We start from the raw sequence: 17271 nt of genomic DNA, 5'->3' as shown, positions 1-17271 counted from the left end.
ATATAATTTTGATTTTATTTTGTACAAGCGACCCATCGAACTTAGACTCGCGCAGAATTAATTAATTTATGTTCACAATTTAGGTTTTGCAATTTGCGTTGCGATTTGATTTCGTTTGGCAGAGCTAACGACAAAACTATTTTTTTTTTCTCATGCCGAATTGGATTCCATTTGCTTGATTAGTTATGCAGGAATAATTTTTTACTCGTAAAGGAGCCCCGTCCCCCTACCATTCTAGAGCAGGGAGGGAACTCGGACAATCACAGAAACATTTCTTGTTTTCAAAAACCTCCACATGACAGATTTGATTCCAATTGCTTGATTAGTTCTCGAGTTATCCAGAAGTGTGTTTCATTTGTATGGGAGCCCCCCCCCCCTTCTAAAACGGGGAGAGATACCCGGCTCCAAAACATCTACATACAAATTTTCACACCGAATGGTTCAGTAGCTTCCTATAAGGGTCTGACAGACAGAAATTCATTTTTATGTAGGGGAACTGTCCCGATCTCCATCTCACTGAACAGATTTTCATCTCATCGCGAAACAAAGAAAAGGCTCCCCTAGACCTAAGCGATTTCATCGCCGCGACGGCGACAACTAGTCGCCGCGATTCTATCATTGGGTCGCTGCAAGCAATATACTATTTACGCTTCCATATTAACGGCGACAGAATCGCTGTCGCCAAGCGATAGAATCGCGTCGCGACTGTCGCATCGCGTGTGTTTGGGGGAACCTAAATACAGCACCAATTTTGTCATTTTTTGTCAACATGCGTGTTCACTGCTGAAAAAAGTCACAAAAACAAGAAACAAGTCAAATTGCTTTTCATTGCTTTGTTTTTTATGGGATGAATATCGGAGCCATGAGATGAATTCCAGGAGCAGTTCCCCTAGAAAAACAAAGAAGATTTGCAAAAATAATGTCTTTGCGAAAGTTTTTTTTTAAATTCCATAATAGATGAAGTTTCTTATGAGTTTAATTGTCTTCGTATCTATGATTATGTTATCTTTTCGCACATTTTTATCGAAGTTTTGATGAGTTTTTTTCTTTTTAGATATCCTGATAAGAAATGAGGAAGCGTATAAGAAAAGTGGAATATTTTCTAAGATAAAGAAATATTTATTCAGAGTAAATACATATAATTCGGAGTGCATATTGCGTCACATAGTTAATGGGCTCATTGCAGAACATTTTTATTATCTTCAAATAAATTCTGCAAAACGTATCACCTCATATCTCCAGAGTTTGGTCGAATGCTTCATTTGTCGCCAAGTCACTTGTTGGAGATTATGGACCTGTTTTCATCTGCCTATATAAACGTACGGGATCTCGCATCCCATAGCTACTCGTCATCGAAACTTCAGCCTGCAACAAGATGTTGGCGATCGTACTTGGAGTATTCGCTCTTCTGCAGCTATCCACCCAGCAGGAGCTGCCGGGTTTACTTCTGAAAGGAAACCAATCAGCAGGAAAACGTATCGCCGTATCCGACAGTCCCCAAAGCTGTGATGGATCTCAGATTTTCTCAAACTGTGGCAGCTGCGATGCCGTCAATGTTTGTTTAGGCGACACGATGGATTGGCGCTACTGTCCGTACATTAATTCAGAAAAACCGTTCTGTAACAACGGAGAATGCTCGGCTACTCCGAGCTATGGTGAAGATTGTCCTCGTAGCCTTTATTGCAATGGCGAAGGGTATTATCCAGGTAAGACCTCGTTGCCAATTATTTCAGATTTTAGTTGCCCAAGTATGATCGGAACTGTTCTTAACAGATGCCAGGGCTTGCGACATTTATCATTTCTGTGAGGGTAAGTACCAGATGTCGTTGGTGTACAAGTGCCCGAACAACTACGTTTTCAATCCGGAAACAAACTTCTGCAAGCGAAAACAAAAGGAGGAAGACTGCATGAAGGTGACGTGCAATGTCGACGAAATATTCTCCCGCTACGGAACCAGCAAGCGCTTCTTTGGATATTGTAGATTCTACAATATGGGACCGTATTCCTACGAAGTCGAAATTCACAAGTGCCCTGAAGGAACGTTATTCAACGGAAAGACATGCTCCTTCGAGTGCCCTGCCGAGGACGGTTCCCGAATGTTGCTGACACCAGAGGCTACTATGAATGTTACTTTTCTGCAAACGATACATTGAGTGCCGTCTACCAGCAATGTCCATCGGGAAAGGTTTATGAGGAGAAACGGGGTTCATGTGTTCAGGATGTGCAAACAACAGTGACTACCCCAATTGGTTTGTTATTCGTGTAATTTTATTGGTTTTGTTATTCATTTCGATGTCATATTTTCAGGTCTTAGCCCAACTCCTGGATATACAACAGCTTGAACATGTTTTATGTCTGTGTGGGGATTAAAAGAGCTGAATTTCCTCCGAGGAATATCAATACCAATTAATAAAACGAAATATGAATGTGTATTTGGTTTATTTACATTGAGATCACCATGATAAGGTATATGGAGCCCCATACAAAAATTGTGACTTTATAATATTTTCAACTGAAGCGTGCCCTTTCAGTAAACATGCATATTAAAACATTAATCCACTTAGCTGTGACGATATCTTTCTCGATTCAATCGTGTGGTTTAGTTTGGCCTTATGTAGCGTACACACGCTCAAACACCTTGGACCCACTTTCACTCCGCCCCCCAAGAACATGCTTCGATTCCTGCTTTGTTTGACTGTGTGTGAATTTGTTCGAAAAACCATTTGACAGTTGGCGGCTCGGTAGTAAAAAATCAAAACGATTTGATTTTGGTTTGAGCTTTCGGGGGCGGAGTCAAGGTTCGCCAAACATGTTTGGGCATTTGTATAGAAGTCGCACAAACCCCCGTATATTTTTGATGGTTGGTGTTTTAGTTGGCGCTGCGGTTGTCGTGTTGGTCGAATAAATTAAGTGTTCACACCACAGTTGGTAGAGCATGGCGGATGCTTGACTAAACGAGTCAATGTCAATGACAGATTTGATTCCAATTGCTTGATTAGTTCTCGAGTTATCCAGAAGTGTGTTTCATTTGTATGGGAGCCCCCCCCCCCCTCCCTTCTAAAACGTTGAGAGGTCCCCGGCTCCAAAACATTTACATACAAATTTTCACACCGAATGGTTCAGTAGCTTCCTATAAGGGTCTGACAGACAGAAATTCATTTTTATGTAGGGGAACTGTCCCGATCTCCATCTCACTGAACAGATTTTCATCTCATCGCGAAACAAAGAAAAGGCTCCCCTAGACCTAAGCGATTTCATCGCCGCGACGGCGACAACTAGTCGCCGCGATTCTATCATTGGGTCGCTGCAAGCAATGTACTATTTACGCTTCCATATAAACGGCGACAGAATCGCTGTCGCCAAGCGATAGAATCGCGTCGCGACTGTCGCATCGCGTGTGTTTGGGGGAACCTGAATACAGTACCAATTTTGTCATTTTTTGTCAACATGCGTACTCACTGCTGAAAAAAAGTCACAAAAATAAGAAACAAATCAAATTGCTTTTCATTGCTTTGTTTTTTATGGGATGAATATCGGAGCCATGAGATGAATTCCAGGAGCAGTTCCCCTAGAAAAACAAAGAAGATTGCAAAAATAATGTCTTTGCGAAAGTTTTTTTTTTAATTCCATAACAGATGAAGTTTCTTATGAGTTTAATTGTCTTCGTATCCATGATTATGTTATCTTTTCGCACATTTTTATCGAAGTTTTGATGAGTTTTTTTCTTTTTAGATATCCTGATAAGAAATGAGGAAGCGTATAAGAAAAGTGGAATATTTTCTAAGATAAAGAAATATTTATTCAGAGTAAATACATATAATTCGGAGTGCATATTGCGTCACATAGTTAATGGGCTCATTGCAGAACATTTTTATTATCTTCAAATAAATTCTGCAAAACGTATCACCTCATATCTCCAGAGTTTGGTCGAATGCTTCATTTGTCGCCAAGTCACTTGTTGGAGATTATGGACCTGTTTTCATCTGCCTATATAAACGTACGGGATCTCGCATCCCATAGCTACTCGTCATCGAAACTTCAGCCTGCAACAAGATGTTGGCGATCGTACTTGGAGTATTCGCTCTTCTGCAGCTATCCACCCAGCAGGAGCTGCCGGGTTTACTTCTGAAAGGAAACCAATCAGCAGGAAAACGTATCGCCGTATCCGACAGTCCCCAAAGCTGTGATGGATCTCAGATTTTCTCAAACTGTGCCAGCTGCGATGCCGTCAATGTTTGTTTAGGCGACACGATGGATTGGCGCTACTGTCCGTACATTAATTCAGAAAAGCCGTTCTGTAACAACGGAGAATGCTCGGCTACTCCGAGCTATGGTGAAGATTGTCCTCGTAGCCTTTATTGCAATGGCGAAGGGTATTATCCAGGTAAGACCTCGTTGCCAATTATTTCAGATTTTAGTTGCCCAAGTATGATCGGAACTGTTCTTAACAGATGCCAGGGCTTGCGACATTTATCATTTTGTGAGGGTAAGTACCAGATGTCGTTGGTGTACAAGTGCCCGAACAACTACGTTTTCAATCCGGAAACAAACTTCTGCAAGCGAAAACAAAAGGAGGAAGACTGCATGAAGGTGACGTGCAATGTCGACGAAATATTCTCCCTACTGGAACCAGCAAGCGCTTCTTTGGATATTGTAGATTCTACAATATGGGACCGTATTCCTACGAAGTCGAAATTCACAAGTGCCCTGAAGGAACGTTATTCAACGGAAAGACATGCTCCTTCGAGTGCCCTGCCGAGGACGGTTCCCGAATGTTGCTGACACCAGAGGCTACTATGAATGTTACTTTTCTGCAAACGATACATTGAGTGCCGTCTACCAGCAATGTCCATCGGGAAAGGTTTATGAGGAGAAACGGGGTTCATGTGTTCAGGATGTGCAAACAACAGTGACTACCCCAATTGGTTTGTTATTCGTGTAATTTTATTGGTTTTGTTATTCATTTCGATGTCATATTTTCAGGTCTTAGCCCAACTCCTGGATATACAACAGCTTGAACATGTTTTATGTCTGTGTGGGGATTAAAAGAGCTGAATTTCCTCCGAGGAATATCAATACCAATTAATAAAACGAAATATGAATGTGTATTTGGTTTATTTACATTGAGATCACCATGATAAGGTATATGGAGCCCCATACAAAAATTGTGACTTTATAATATTTTCAACTGAAGTGTGCCCTTTCAGTAAACATGCATATTAAAACATTAATCCACTTAGCTGTGACGATACCTTTCTCGATTCAATCGTGTGGTTTAGTTTGGCCTTATGTAGCGTACACACGCTCAAACACCTTGGACCCACTTTCACTCCGCCCCCCAAGAACATGCTTCGATTGCTGCTTTGTTTGACCGTGTGTGAATTTGTTCGAAAAACCATTTGACAGTTGGCGGCTCGGTAGTAAAATCAAAATGGTTTGATTTTGGTTTGAGCTTACGGGGGCGGAGTCAAGGTTCGCCAAACATGTTTGAGCATTTGTAGAGAAGTCGCAAAAACCCCCGTATATTTTTGATGATTGGTGTTTCAGTTGGCGCTGCGGTTGTCGTGTTGGTCGAATAAATTAAGTGTTCACACCACAGTTGGTAGAGCATGGCGGATGCTTGACTAAACGAGTCAATGTCAATGACAGATTTGATTCCAATTGCTTGATTAGTTCTCGAGTTATCCAGAAGTGTGTTTCATTTGTATGGGAGCCACCCCCCCCCCCCTCCCTTCTAAAACGGGGAGAGGTCCCCGGCTCCAAAACATTTACATACAAATTTTCACACCGAATGGTTCAGTAGCTTCCTATAAGGGTCTGACAGACAGAAATTCATTTTTATGTAGGGGAACTTGTCCTGATCTCCATCTCACTGAACAGATTTTCATCTCATCGCGAAACAAAGAAAAGGCTCCCCTAGACCTAAGCGATTTCATCGCCGCGACGGCGACAACTAGTCGCCGCGATTCTATCATTGGGTCGCTGCAAGCAATGTACTATTTACGCTTCCATATTAACGGCGACAGAATCGCTGTCGCCAAGCGATAGAATCGCGTCGCGACTGTCGCATCGCGTGTGTTTGGGGGAACCTTAATACAGCACCAATTTTGTCATTTTTTGTCAACATGCGTGCTCACTGTTGAAAAAAAAGTCACAAAAATAAGAAACAAATCAAATTGCTTTTCATTGCTTTGTTTTTTATGGGATGAATATCGGAGCCATGAGATGAATTCCAGGAGCAGTTCCCCTAGAAAAACAAAGAAGATTGCAAAAATAATGTCTTTGCGAAAGTTTTTTTTTTAATTCCATAACAGATGAAGTTTCTTATGAGTTTAATTGTCTTCGTATCCATGATTATGTTATCTTTTCGCACATTTTTATCGAAGTTTTGATGAGTTTTTTTCTTTTTAGATATCCTGATAAGAAATGAGGAAGCGTATAAGAAAAGTGGAATATTTTCTAAGATAAAGAAATATTTATTCAGAGTAAATACATATAATTCGGAGTGCATATTGCGTCACATAGTTAATGGGCTCATTGCAGAACATTTTTATTATCTTCAAATAAATTCTGCAAAACGTATCACCTCATATCTCCAGAGTTTGGTCGAATGCTTCATTTGTCGCCAAGTCACTTGTTGGAGATTATGGACCTGTTTTCATCTGCCTATATAAACGTACGGGATCTCGCATCCCATAGCTACTCGTCATCGAAACTTCAGCCTGCAACAAGATGTTGGCGATCGTACTTGGAGTATTCGCTCTTCTGCAGCTATCCACCCAGCAGGAGCTGCCGGGTTTACTTCTGAAAGGAAACCAATCAGCAGGAAAACGTATCGCCGTATCCGACAGTCCCCAAAGCTGTGATGGATCTCAGATTTTCTCAAACTGTGGCAGCTGCGATGCCGTCAATGTTTGTTTAGGCGACACGATGGATTGGCGCTACTGTCCGTACATTAATTCAGAAAAGCCGTTCTGTAACAACGGAGAATGCTCGGCTACTCCGAGCTATGGTGAAGATTGTCCTCGTAGCCTTTATTGCAATGGCGAAGGTATTATCCAGGTAAGACCTCGTTGCCAATTATTTCAGATTTTAGTTGCCCAAGTATGATCGGAACTGTTCTTAACAGATGCCAGGGCTTGCGACATTTATCATTTCTGTGAGGGTAAGTACCAGATGTCGTTGGTGTACAAGTGCCCGAACAACTACGTTTTCAATCCGGAAACAAACTTCTGCAAGCGAAAACAAAAGGAGGAAGACTGCATGAAGGTGACGTGCAATGTCGACGAAATATTCTCCCGCTACGGAACCAGCAAGCGCTTCTTTGGATATTGTAGATTCTACAATATGGGACCGTATTCCTACGAAGTCGAAATTCACAAGTGCCCTGAAGGAACGTTATTCAACGGAAAGACATGCTCCTTCGAGTGCCCTGCCGAGGGACGGTTCCCGAATGTGGCTGACACCAGAGGCTACTATGAATGTTACTTTTCTGCAAACGATACATTGAGTGCCGTCTACCAGCAATGTCCATCGGGAAAGGTTTATGAGGAGAAGCGGGGTTCATGTGTTCAGGATGTGCAAACAACAGTGACTACCCCAATTGGTTTGTTATTCGTGTAATTTTATTGGTTTTGTTATTAATTTGGATGTCATATTTTCAGGTCTTAGCTCAACTCCTGGATATACAACAGCCTGAATATGTTCTATGTCTATGTGGGATTAAAGAGCTGAATTTCCTCCGATGAATATCAATACCAATTAATAAAACGAAATATGAATGTGTATTTGGTTTATTTACATTGAGATCACCATGATAAGGTATATGGAGCCCCATACAAAAATTGTGACTTTATAATATTTCCAACTGAAGTGTGCCCTTTCAGTAAACATGCATATTAAAACATTAATCCACTTAGCTGTGACGATATCTTTCTCGATTCAATCGTGTGGTTTAGTTTGGCCTTATGTAGCGTACACACGCTCAAACACCTTGGACCCACTTTCACTCCGCCCCCCAAGAACATGCTTCGATTGCTGCTTTGTTTGACCATGTGAGAATTTGTTCGAAAAACCATTTGACAGTTGGCGGCTCGGTAGTAAAAAATCAAAACGGTTTGATTTTGGTTTGAGCTTTCGGGGGCGGAGTCAAGGTTCGCCAAACATGTTTGAGCATTTGTAGAGAAGTCGCACAAACCCCCGTATATTTTTGATGGTTGGTGTTTTAGTTGGCGCTGCGGTTGTCGTGTTGGTCGAATAAATTAAGCGTTCACACCACAGTTGGTAGAGCATGGCGGATGCTTGACTAAACGAGTCAATGTCAATGACAGATTTGATTCCAATTGCTTGATTAGTTCTCGAGTTATCCAGAAGTGTGTTTCATTTGTATGGGAGCCCCCCCCCCCTTCTAAAACGGGGAGAGGTCCCCGGCTCCAAAACATCTACATACAAATGTTCACACCGAATGGTCTGACAGACAGAAATTCATTTTTATGTAGGGGAACTGTCCCGGTCTCCATCTCACTGAATCTCATCGCGAAACAAAGAAAAGGCTCCCCTAGACCTAAGCGATTTCATCGCCGCGACGGCGACAACTAGTCGCCGCGATTCTATCATTGGGTCGCTGCAAGCAATGTACTATTTACGCTTCCATATTAACGGCGACAGAATCACTGTCGCCAAGCGATAGAATCGCGTCGCGACTGTCGCATCGCGTGTGTTTGGGGGAACCTAAATACAGCACCAATTTTGTCATTTTTTGTCAACATGCGTGTTCACTGCTGAAAAAGTCACAAAACAAGAAACAAGTCAAATTGCTTTTCATTGCTTTGTTTTTATGGGATGAATATCGGAGCCATGAGATGAATTCCAGGAGCAGTTCCCCTAGAAAAACAAAGAAGATTTGCAAAAATAATGTCTTTGCGAAAGTTTTTTTTTAAATTCCATAATAGATGAAGTTTCTTATGAGTTTAATTGTCTTCGTATCTATGATTATGTTATCTTTTCGCACATTTTTATCGAAGTTTTGATGAGTTTTTTTCTTTTTAGATATCCTGATAAGAAATGAGGAAGCGTATAAGAAAAGTGGAATATTTTCTAAGATAAAGAAATATTTATTCAGAGTAAATACATATAATTCGGAGTGCATATTGCGTCACATAGTTAATGGGCTCATTGCAGAACATTTTTATTATCTTCAAATAAATTCTGCAAAACGTATCACCTCATATCTCCAGAGTTTGGTCGAATGCTTCATTTGTCGCCAAGTCACTTGTTGGAGATTATGGACCTGTTTTCATCTGCCTATATAAACGTACGGGATCTCGCATCCCATAGCTACTCGTCATCGAAACTTCAGCCTGCAACAAGATGTTGGCGATCGTACTTGGAGTATTCGCTCTTCTGCAGCTATCCACCCAGCAGGAGCTGCCGGGTTTACTTCTGAAAGGAAACCAATCAGCAGGAAAACGTATCGCCGTATCCGACAGTCCCCAAAGCTGTGATGGATCTCAGATTTTCTCAAACTGTGGCAGCTGCGATGCCGTCAATGTTTGTTTAGGCGACACGATGGATTGGCGCTACTGTCCGTACATTAATTCAGAAAACCGTTCTGTAACAACGGAGAATGCTCGGCTACTCCGAGCTATGGTGAAGATTGTCCTCGTAGCCTTTATTGCAATGGCGAAGGGTATTATCCAGAGTAAGACCTCGTTGCCAATTATTTCAGATTTTAGTTGCCCAAGTATGATCGGAACTGTTCTTAACAGATGCCAGGGCTTGCGACATTTATCATTTCTGTGAGGGTAAGTACCAGATGTCGTTGGTGTACAAGTGCCCGAACAACTACGTTTTCAATCCGGAAACAAACTTCTGCAAGCGAAAACAAAGGAGGAAGACTGCATGAAGGTGACGTGCAATGTCGACGAAATATTCTCCCGCTACGGAACCAGCAAGCGCTTCTTTGGATATTGTAGATTCTACAATATGGGACCGTATTCCTACGAAGTCGAAATTCACAAGTGCCCCGAAGGAACGTTATTCAACGGAAAGACATGCTCCTTCGAGTGCCCTGCCGAGGACGGTTCCCGAATGTGGCTGACACCAGAGGCTACTATGAATGTTACTTTTCTGCAAACGATACATTGAGTGCCGTCTACCAGCAATGTCCATCAGGAAAGGTTTATGAGGAGAAACGGGGTTCATGTGTTCAGGATGTGCAAACAACAGTGACTACCCCAATTGGTTTGTTATTCGTGTAATTTTATTGGTTTTGTTATTCATTTCGATGTCATATTTTCAGGTCTTAGCCCAACTCCTGGATATACAACAGCTTGAACATGTTTTATGTCTGTGTGGGGATTAAAAGAGCTGAATTTCCTCCGAGGAATATCAATACCAATTAATAAAACGAAATATGAATGTGTATTTGGTTTATTTACATTGAGATCACCATGATAAGGTATATGGAGCCCCATACAAAATTGTGACTTTATAATATTTTCAACTGAAGCGTGCCCTTTCAGTAAACATGCATATTAAAACATTAATCCACTTAGCTGTGACGATATCTTTCTCGATTCAATCGTGTGGTTTAGTTTGGCCTTATGTAGCGTACACGCTCAAACACCTTGGAGCAACTTTCACTCCGCCCCCCAAGAACATGCTTCGATTGCTGCTTTGTTTGACCATGTGAGAATTTGTTCGAACAACTATTTGACAGTTGGCGGCTCGGTAGTAAAAAATCAAAACGGTTTGATTTTGGTTTGAGCTTTCGGGGGCGGAGTCAAGGTTCGCCAAACATGTTTGAGCATTTGTAGAGAAGTCGCACAAACCCCCGTATATTTTTGATGGTTGGTGTTTTAGTTGGCGCTGCGGTTGTCGTGTTGGTCGAATAAATTAAGTGTTCACACCACAGTTGGTAGAGCATGGCGGATGCTTGACTAAACGAGTCAATGTTAGTCAAACTGCTTGACCGGTGTGTACGCTGCATAATGTGTCACATATCATAAATAATTGTCTCTCTATTGTATACCACATCCCAAGACAACCGTGGATATGCAGAGGTATACTCGGTCTCTAGTAGCAACGAAAGTCGAAATAACAATACTTCTTTCCTATATAACCGTAATGACGTGGCCGGCATTGTTATTGACTTAAAATACGTGAGCTTCTGAAACGTCTGCATTCAGAATGGATATCAAATCACATGGTTCTTTGTGAAATTTCACAAGCTCCAGACAATCACTGAGTTGCAACTACGAATTGTGCGGTCATAATGCTCATGCTCATGCTCATGGCCAATTACATTATATCGGCTCGAATGGTGGCGTAGTTGACTGCTCCTATCTGATTATTAGGAACAAGGTTTGCCACGGATTATATCGGTCTGGTTTACGAGAAGTATTTTGCATAGCACTTGCTTGGTGACAAGACATGCTGATAACAATCTAAATATTGTCGATGAATAACCTTAATTTGCACTATGAGAACCACCCTCAAGCCAACGGGTGTTATCATGACATAGCAATACAAGTGATTTGTAGCTAATTCCTTTTCTGTACAAAAAAAACTGTTCGGCAGCATAAGTGGTACATGCGTTATGTTTACCCACATGCAGAAGATTCTTGAATGATTAATTAGTTGGTTGTGGCATGTACTTTAAATGATCCTGAACTTATTAATGAATTTTTAGTCAAATTGCAACAATCCAACATCCTTTAATCGTATGAAGAAAATCTTCTTTCGTTTGAATATTTTCTGTTATTATTTTTTTACAAACGTATCTTCTAGTCGATAAAATTTTATTCCCCAATTATCTACTTCAATAGCTCTACTTACATTCCAACTGGAACTTGGTCAGTATAGCGTACTGTAGGGTCATGGGTTCGAGTCCCATCGAAGGGAAAGTGGTTACCTCCAATACATTTTCCAAATCAATATCTGCCACATAACGTACATATTCGCATATAAGTTTTCATAACATTGTAAATTAACGTCCAAGTCGGGTGGTTTAATCCCCGGAAATAGGCAATTATCTTTGATTGAACTGCTTTTAACCCTAATATTACATTACCAGGCTACAAAATGGTGGGTTGACATCAAGGAAGGAGCGCCCAACAGAGCTCTGGTCCCCACAAGACCCGGCAACGAAATAAGGACTATGATTGGAAACGTGGTACCTGGAATGTCAGGACCCTAAATGAACCTGGCTCGCAAACTGCAGAAGGTTGGAGTGATCGTGGCCGCTATTCCAGAAGTTCGATGGCCCAGATCCGGAGAACGTGAATTCCGAGCTGTGGACCCCACGACCAACACTGCATTCAAGTATAACATCTATCACAGCGGTAACGGAAAAGCAGAGCATGGAGTTGGTTTCGTAGTGATGGGCAAACAGATGAAGCGAGTGATGCAGTGACGGTGCATCGGTGAACAGAATAAATATTAGCGACGGTATGGACAAGCTGTGGAGTCACCTACACTGAACTTCTCAAACTTTGCAGAGAGCAGCTTTATGACGTTCTGCACAATGACAAGGAAATGCCTGCTAGTTGGTTGGACGGCCTCATTTGCCCTCTCTTTAAGAAAGGGCACAGAATGGAGTACGCCAATTACCGAGGAATAACCCTCCTTGATTCGGCGTACAAAATTATGTCCCGTATTCTGTTCAACAGATTGAGACCGCTTAAAGAGTCCTTCGTCGACGAATACCAAGCAGGTTTCCGTGAGGGCCGATCAACGACGGAACAAATGTTTACCCTGTGACAAATCCTTGATAAATTCCGGGAGTACAACTGGCAGACACATCTGTTTATTTATTTCAAGGCGGCGTACGATTCAGTGAAACGGAATGAATTATGGCAAATTATGCTTAATCATATAACGTTGGACGGATCGAAATCAAGTGTAAGGGTTGCGGATGAAATATCGACGTCATTTGTTACATTCTTCTTCTTCTTCTTCTTATTGGCATTTTTTGAAGTTTTCGCGGGAAAATGAGAAACTCTCTGTAATTTTCAATTCTGCGGAGTTGCCACTGAAAATTCTTCAGAACTCAAAATGGATCTGCAGGCATCATCGTGAAATCTAAAAATCTAAAAATCCAAAAATCTTAAAATTTAGAAATTCAAAAATCTAGAGATCTAAAAATTTAAAAATCTCGTGATTTAAAAATCCAACAATCTAAAAATGTAAAAATCTAGAAATCAAAAATTTAAAAATCTGAAATTTAAAAATCAAAAAATCTAAAAATCTAGAAGCCTAAAAATTTTGAAGTTTTAAAACCTTAATGTTTAAGAATCGAAGAATCTAAATATCTCCAAATCCAAAAAATCCAAATCTTAAAATCTAAAAATTTAAAATCCAGAAATCTGAAAATCAAAAAATCCAAATATCTAAAAATACAAAATTTCAAAAATCCATTAATCTAAAAATTTAAAACTCAACTAAAATTTCAAAATCTAGAAATCTGAAAATCTAAAATCTAGATATCTAAAAATCTTTAAATGTTAAAACTTTAAAGCTTAAAAATTTTAAAAATCTAAAAATCTTAAAATTTTAAAAATTCTTAAAATCTAAAAATTTAAAAATCAAAAATCTAAAAATCTGGAGACCTAAAAATTTTAGAATTTTAAAACCTTAATATCTAAAAATCAAAGAATCTAAATATCTAAAAATCAAAAAAAAATTAAATCTTAAAATCTTAAAATTAAAAAATCTAGAAAAGCTAAAAGTTAAAAAATCTAAAATTTAAAAATCTAGAATCAGAAATCAGAATCTTAAAATCTATTCATTATGAAAATGTCAAAATCCTGAAAACTAAGAAACTGAGCATTCCAAAACACAAGAGTTTCGTTAATTAGATGAAAAATCATTTGTTTGTAATTATATTGTATATTAATTATATAATTTTCTGAAACTAAATAAATTATAGCATTTCTCAAAAATGTTTTTTAGTTTGAAATACCTGTACACTCGTACACACCTGTGTGCACCTCTACCTAGCTACCGAAAGCGAGGTTCCTGGTGGCCAGTGGTGGAAATACTCGCTTCACGAGTAAGAAAAGAGTGTAATTGGGCCTACAAAAAATGCCACACTCGCGTGAACCTACTGCCTGCATTTTTCTGGTGCTTGCTTTGTTCGCGAGTACGGGCAGAGCAAAGTAAAAAAGCAGGACAGTATTTTGTTCGGGAGTAAAAATCACGGTCGCGAGTATTTGTGGTTATTTCGAATACAATGGGTAAATTTCACTTCTGATAAACACAATAACTATAAACAAAGGTATTCTTGCTCGAACACCTCGAACATCTGTGATAAACATGTTCCGAAGTTGTTTTATGACATTTTGCAAATTAACCCGAATGACTCGCGAAGCTTCACGAACATTTTACGGGGTTCGTTTTTCTGTTTTCTCTGCGAGCAGTAGGTAGGCAAGAAAAAGGCAAAACAAGTGTTCGCGAGTATTTTGCATTGCCTACTTCTCTTTTTGTGAGCAATTTTCACATATTTCCACCACTGCTGGTGGCTGGTTTTTACGTCATTTTTGTCATTACATCAAACATATTACGTCGCAAATTGATTACATCGCTTTATTTTGAGGACTAATTGCCACACAAAACAGATGTAATAATACATGCGATTTACGACGGCGATGATGTGCATCGAATCCGATGTAATATTTCTTTTTATTTTTGCTGTGGCTTGAAAACCCTTGCAACACAACTCGGACATATTTGGTTGCCGGAACTCAAATGTAACCGAATTTAATGGCATATAGGCAACAGAATCCTCTGTACCACATGTGTGTTGCTCGGGAAAGGTTGGACAGGCCTGCATTACACCTTAACGTACGTGAAATGAAAATAAAAACTTAGACAGGGTTGTTGTGCCACCTTGACTCAACACCGCCCTTATATCCTTATCATTTCAGTTCATGCATATTAGAACATAATGATTTCCCTTTCACACAACCTTTAGGTTCAATGGTCTGCATGATTTACAACCGATTCATTATCATTAACTGATAACATAAAAATATTTATGATTCGACAATCATTTCACATCGTAAGTGCTCTAGACGATGGAAATTCATATAAATAATTGCCATTCGATTCTGATGAGATGTACTCGTGATTTAACCGTCGAACTACACTATCTTGATGTTTTGCCGCGATAAAATGTCTGCGAAAAATGTGGATCATCAAACATCGCACATTATAGGATAATGATGATTCGTGAAAAAATAGTGCAAAAGTTTTGGGATGTTCTCCACTTTCTGTGTTACGATCCAAAACGGCTGGTGAGAATCATCGTGCTCAGCATTTGCAGTGTTGTTGTGATATTTCAGGTTAGTGAAGCTGGAAAACTTGGGTAAAGTGGGAGTTTCAAAGGAAGCACTTATCACAGTGTTATTTATTTAAAATTGCCTTAATACCACAAATATAATGTTTCGATAAATACAGCTCACGGAATGCTTCCACAAGTTGATCAATCCACCCATATCGACCCATTCGAAGTTCGACTTGAACGAGTCGATGTCCTATCCGGCGATCACATTCTGCCGGAATCCCCCGTACAAAGCCGATGTGATGAAACAATACAATCTGACGCAGCATCCCAAGTATGCGAATGCCTTCAGCAATTTCGATTTTAGTCAAGCGACGCTTGACGACCTGTTTCGGGATGCAACGTACAATGAAAGTGAATTTTTCATGCAATATGGACTGAACGAATTAAAGGAGAGTGAGTGTTGAAATAGAAGTGAATAATTAGGTTAGTGAGTGAATTAATTATGTCTGATAATTTCAGATGTCGAAGTGATCAGTAGTATGCACCTAGATATGGGCCAGTGTTTTACATTGAATCCACTAACAACTACGACCCATTCGTGGAAGGACTATGGCTATTCGGTTCTATTGCAGCATGACATCAAGGATGAGACGTACTACTTGGGCGAAGAATTGCCCGGATGGCACGTGTTCATCCACGACCCGACGGAAGGATTCGCAGGTAGTGTTTTCTTCGTAAGTTATGAATGGTGGAAACGAAAGAGCAAGGGGTCGTACACTAATTACGCCAGCATTTTTTTTCCGCATTTTTCACAGCCCCTTTCCCCTTTTTAGATTTCCCCACACAAATTATTTTTTGTTTATATGTAAGGCCGATACAAATATTTAAAATCTATTTTGTCTCGGATAATTTTGAGGTTTTTCCAAACATTCTTCAACAAATCCGGGGAGTTTTTTGATTTTTTCATTTTAATATCTATTTTTTAATTGTCCCCCCCCCCTTGACCTTTCGGAGACCAGTAGGACAAAAAGTTAATTTAATATTTGTAACGGCCTACTTAAGTAAGAAAATGACAGTTCCCCGTCCCCCATAAGTGCTTACATAATTAGTGTACGGCCCCAAAGAGTTGTTCTGATTTAAAAGCAAGCAACTTTGGTTATGGTGTTAACCAGAGCTCTAAATATTCAACTTCATGAAGCTACTTCGGTTCGATTTTTGACAAACATCGTAGGATGTGCTTACAATGCGTAGAAAAATAGCTATGTTAATATTGACGTTGACCGCTGAAAGTGCCTCAAGATTGAAAATTGATCTCAGTTCTGTGTGATACATTACTTTACTCATCCAAAATGTGTTTAGTTTTCAAATAACCCTAATTACCCCCTGACCAATTTTAACCAAATTTGGATAAAATATTGTCTGTCCTAAGGAAACGATTTCAGTGGAGGTGGGTAAGACATTTGAAAAGGGAGAGGGTGTGAGGAAAGCGTATTTTTTAGTTATCGATCAATTCAGTGTAACTTCTGCATCCATTTATCGATCTCCACCAAATTTGGAACCCATATTCTTTGTCTAAGTAAGACGATATCAGACTGGGTAGAAGTGTCATAATTGGATGAGAGAGAAGGTATATTTATAAAACGGTTCTATCACAAACGCCCGAATGACACTCGCCCGAATTCCATTCGCCCGAATGACAAACGCCCGAATAGACCAAACGCCCGAAAAGACCAAACGCCCGAAAAGACCATTCGCCCGAATGGACCATTCGCCCGAAAAGACCATTCGCCCGAATAGACTTTATGCCCGAATAAACTCTTCACTTTACTTGATGAAAAGATTTTTTGTGACTAATAAAAAGAAATAGTATATTTGATTTCCTACTTATCTCATATTTTGTTGTACACGTCTCTCATGTATTTAAATATTCGTTTCGTTTATGTGTGAAATAATAAGAAAAATAACGACGTTATGTACTTTCTTTT

The 17271-nt window shown here is 39.9% G+C and overlaps 2 protein-coding genes and 2 pseudogenes across 5 annotated transcripts in view; all 4 read left to right on the top strand.

Moving 5' to 3' along the window:
• Positions 1–1319: 1319 nt before the first annotated feature.
• Positions 1320–2426, top strand: LOC134216531 (uncharacterized; annotated as a pseudogene).
• A 1485-nt stretch (positions 2427–3911) lies between these two features.
• On the top strand, positions 3912–5102 carry LOC134212407 (uncharacterized; annotated as a pseudogene).
• Positions 5103–6732: 1630 nt separating this feature from the next.
• On the top strand, positions 6733–7699 carry LOC134209801 (uncharacterized). Its single transcript, XM_062685831.1, has 3 exons — positions 6733–7051; positions 7130–7606; positions 7665–7699. Exons 1-3 carry the CDS (start codon positions 6733–6735, stop codon positions 7697–7699), a joined length of 831 nt encoding a protein of 276 aa, XP_062541815.1.
• Positions 7700–15135: 7436 nt separating this feature from the next.
• Positions 15136–17271, top strand: part of LOC134216530 (uncharacterized) — a 127600-nt gene continuing 125464 nt past the window's right edge. For 2 of the 4 annotated variants that reach the window (XM_062695396.1, XM_062695397.1), the window contains exons 1-3: positions 15136–15344; positions 15460–15739; positions 15806–16006. In XM_062695396.1, the coding sequence (XP_062551380.1) occupies positions 15222–15344; positions 15460–15739; positions 15806–16006 (604 nt within the window). In that variant the 5' untranslated portion in view covers positions 15136–15221. Of the gene's footprint in view, positions 15345–15459; positions 15740–15805; positions 16021–17271 lie in introns of all 4 variants that reach the window. The other 2 variants (XM_062695395.1, XM_062695398.1) reach the window with 2 other exon arrangements.

This window comes from Armigeres subalbatus, chromosome 2, assembly GCF_024139115.2.
Source record: "Armigeres subalbatus isolate Guangzhou_Male chromosome 2, GZ_Asu_2, whole genome shotgun sequence".
Lineage (NCBI taxonomy): Eukaryota > Metazoa > Arthropoda > Insecta > Diptera > Culicidae > Armigeres > Armigeres subalbatus.
Note: the sequence above shows the minus strand (reverse complement) of the source record. Positions and strands in the feature narration are given on the sequence as shown.